Genomic DNA, 3,951 nt, shown 5'->3' on the forward strand with positions numbered 1-3,951 from the left:
GGATTGGAGATAACAAGGCCCCTGGACCTGATGGGTTTTCAGCTGGGTTTTTCAAAAGTGCATGGAACATAATTGGCAATGACTTCACCCTTACTGTGAAGGAATTTTTCAAGAATGGGAGATTGCGAAAGTAGATTAATCATACGGCTATTGCTCTAATACCTAAATCCAACCATACCACTTCAGTTAATGATTTCAAACTGATTTCCTACTGTAATGTAATCTACAAAGTCATATCCAAGATTATTGTTGAAAGAATCAAACCAGTCCTAGGAGATTTAATTAATCCCGCACAAGCTGTGTTTATTAAGTAAAGGAGTATGGTTGAATATATATATATGGTACAAGAACTAGTTAGAGGCTATGCAATAAGGAGAATATGCCCTAGATGTTTGTTGAAAATTGATCTAAAAAAGGCTTATGATTCAGCTGCTTGGCCTTTCCTCAAGGAGATGCTTATTCACTTAAGATTCCCAGCTGAGATGATTTCATGGATTATGGAATGTGTCACTACTACCTCCTATTCCATTTCCCTTAATGGTAGATTTTTTGACTTTTTTAAAGGCAGTAAAGTTTTGAGACGGGGTGACCCCCTCTCCCCATTGCTCTTTGTGATATATGTTGAATATCTTTCAAGACTGCTGAAATCTGTGGAGAGTAAGTCTAATTTTAAATTCCATCCCAAGTGTGAAGCTCTTAGGCTTTCTCATTTGGTGTTTGCAGATGACTTAATGATGTTCTCAAGGGGTGACTTACCTTCTGTGAGGTACCTAATGAACTACTTGAACGAATTTTTGAATTGCTCTGGCTTGGCAGTAAATCTGCTGAAATTAGAGTTGTATCATGCTGGTAATTGGCAAGAAGAGCTGGGAAATATATCTAATTTATCTGGTATGAAGCTGGGTGCGTTTCCTTTCAAGTATTTGAGTATCCCCCTTCTTTCTTCTAGATTGAATGCTGCTCATTACTCTCCACTTATTAACAGAATTGCTGGAATGTTCAAGGGGTGGCCGTGCCATACCCTCTCCTATGCTGGGAAGTTGGAAATCATTAACTCCATAATCCAAGGGGTGGAATGCTTCTGGCTGGCCATCTTCCCCTTCCCCCTTAATGTTTTGAACCAGATTGTTAAATTATACAGAGTCTTTTTGTGGGGAGGTAGGAGGAAACCTTTGGTGGCTTGGAGAGAGATATGTCTCTCTAAAACTGAGGGGGGCCTGGGTGTGTTTGATCTCAATATATGGAATATTGCTTTGTTGTCTAAAGCACTTTGGAATATCCACTCCAAGAAGGACTCAGTCTGGACAAAGTGGATATATTATATGTATTTAACTGATTCAAGCATTTGGAACATCTCTGCAGCGAAGAATAACTCCCCTTTATTCAAGAAACTGTTAACTATTAGAGATCAGCTGGTGGTGAACTGTGGTGGTATTGATGCTGCTGTTGATATGCTGAGTAAGTGGGAGAACAGAGGCAAACTTAGCTATGAATTCTGGAGAGCTAAAGGGCATAAAGTGCCCTAGACTAGGGAGGTTTGGTACGGGGGCATTCTCCCTAAACACTCAATCTGCCTTTGGCTGGGTTTGAAAGCAAAGCTCCTTACCTGTGACAAGCTGATAGATGAACGAATTGATCGGTTATGCACCTTCTGCAACACTGATCCTGAATCCTTGGATCACTTATTTTTCAAATGCAAATTCACTGCTGAAGTCTGGAATGGTATTAGAAGCTGGCTGGGTATTACTAGAGCCATGACAACCATTAGAGTTGCTGCAAAATGGCTTCATAAAGAGGCCAAAGGAATGGTCTTATTGCTGCAGGGTAGAAGATTGGATTTGCTACATGTGTGTATTTTATTTGGCATTTCCGTAATAGAGGCAAGTTTGAGAACCACTCCATTTCTACTATGGAGCTAATCCATGTGATACAAAGACATGTATACAGTGCTACGTATGAAAATTTTGATCTATATACTGTCAAGATGTAATATTTTGCTTGTCCCTTTTGGAAGATTGGGATTTAAGAATTTTCGTTGATTTGGCCATAATGGCCCTTGGGTATGCCCAGGTTCGATGTAATTTGCGATTTGATCCCCCATCTGTGTTTGGTTGGATCTCTATGGCCTAGGGATGCCCAGTGTACGTGTAAATACTTACTTTGATCAATATACTTTTACCCTTTGATAAAAAAAAAAAAAAAAAGGAGGCAAGTTTGAGAGTTTTTGGACAAAAAAGGGATTTTCAAGATAGAGAGAGTTTTTTGTTAATCACGCCTTAATTGAGCAAATGGACTCATATTTATAGCCTGGTAAAAAAAAAAATTACCGTTCGAGACATAAAGAGCATTATTAAAAAGTCTCAAAAGATTAACCTGAAATAACCTTGTTTTACCGTGGTTAAAATAATTTTAATAGGGTGAGGTTTGGGTGGCTGAACCTTGGTTCGGTCGCCCGATAAGACACAGTTCAAAAGGTTCTTCAATTAAGTTCGGTCGCCCAGATAAAGGTTCGGCAGCCCGAATCAAAGTCAGTAGCCAAGCTTCGGGACTTTGGGTGCCCAATCAAATTTTCGGTGGCTTGAAGGCAGGTGTTCGGTCGCCTGGGCATATATTTGAACTAAAATCGTAGGGCGCCTGAGTTGGTGAACAATCCCTTTCGAGGGGTTCGGGCGCCCAAGGAAGATGTGTGCATTTGAGGTTCGGTCACTTGAAGGCTGGTCAACATTTTGACTTTCAAAGTTCAGGCTTTTGAGGAGTTTTATACTCTAAAGGTTCGGTCGCCCGACTCCTCTTATCTTTCTTAGATTTGACAATTTTAAGAACAATTATAACACACTTATATATTTTATGCTATGTGTGTGAGTGTTGGAGCCTAAGGTATTGTTATGGTCTAATTGAGCTTACGCTATATCCTGTATGCATGATGTGCAGGTGATAAACATACAATCATAGCCTAGGTTACTATTATAGACCCATATAAATTATTACAGACTGATATGAATTACAATTACAAATACAAGTCTTCGCGGTCTTCTTGTTTCTTTAAGTGTCCTTCCTTGGGATATTTATTTGAACCTGCATAAGCACTTGACAATCATCAAATATCAGTATTTGTCATTATCAAAACCAGGTGTGACCTATGAGGTCAACATATGGGGACTGTTTTATGCATTTGTCTAGGGACCTAAAGGCCTTCTAATGTCTTTGAGCTTTACAATATCTTATATGCATGACATGGAGAGATTATTATAAACATTTTTCCTACAATTACTATTACAGACCCGAATAGAATAATAATATAAATTACAACAAAAAAATATCTTTAGGGTCTTTACACTTTACTTCATATGCCATCAATTAATTTTCTAATATATACCTGCACATAAACTAGATAGCATCAAATACTTGAGTAATTGTCATTATCAAAATTGGGTATGACCTATGAGGTCAACATATACCCTAAACAGACCTTAGGAGTCATGCATTTCATGAAAAATACATTTACATTAGTTCTAAGTTGAAAGAAATTTTTTGAGGCAAATTATAGAGGCCTTGTCAATGAACCCAATGGCCTCGTTGACGAACGTACAAAGGCCACTCGGTGTTGAACACTTTGTTCTCGTTGATGAGAAAATAACGAGAGCCCAAAATGTTCAGATAGTGCTCTCATCGATGAACTCATGGCCTTGTCGACGAAAGAGTGTTATACACTCGTCGACGAACTTACCCACTCATCAACAAAGATCGGGATGCTAATTCACGTTTCAGCACAGACACGGACGAAAACTATTATTTTTATTTTATCCAACGACTAGGATTAAATCTAGGGCTGAGAACATTTATAAAACTAACCTAAAAACCCTAGTGCCTCACTTTTGCATATTATTAGGAGCCTTGAACATATACACATCTTTGGAAAGCATTGAACACATTGCTAAGCCTTTACCTGCG

At 38.7% G+C, this 3,951-nt stretch overlaps 1 protein-coding gene across 1 annotated transcript; it reads left to right on the forward strand.

Moving 5' to 3' along the window:
* The first annotated feature begins 320 nt into the window (after positions 1-320).
* LOC131160790 (uncharacterized) lies at positions 321-1,526 on the forward strand. Its single transcript, XM_058116674.1, has one exon. The coding sequence runs from the start codon at positions 321-323 to the stop codon at positions 1,524-1,526; it is 1,206 nt and encodes a 401-aa protein (XP_057972657.1).
* The last annotated feature ends 2,425 nt before the right edge of the window (positions 1,527-3,951 follow it).

This window comes from Malania oleifera, chromosome 7, assembly GCF_029873635.1.
Source record: "Malania oleifera isolate guangnan ecotype guangnan chromosome 7, ASM2987363v1, whole genome shotgun sequence".
NCBI lineage: Eukaryota > Viridiplantae > Streptophyta > Magnoliopsida > Santalales > Ximeniaceae > Malania > Malania oleifera.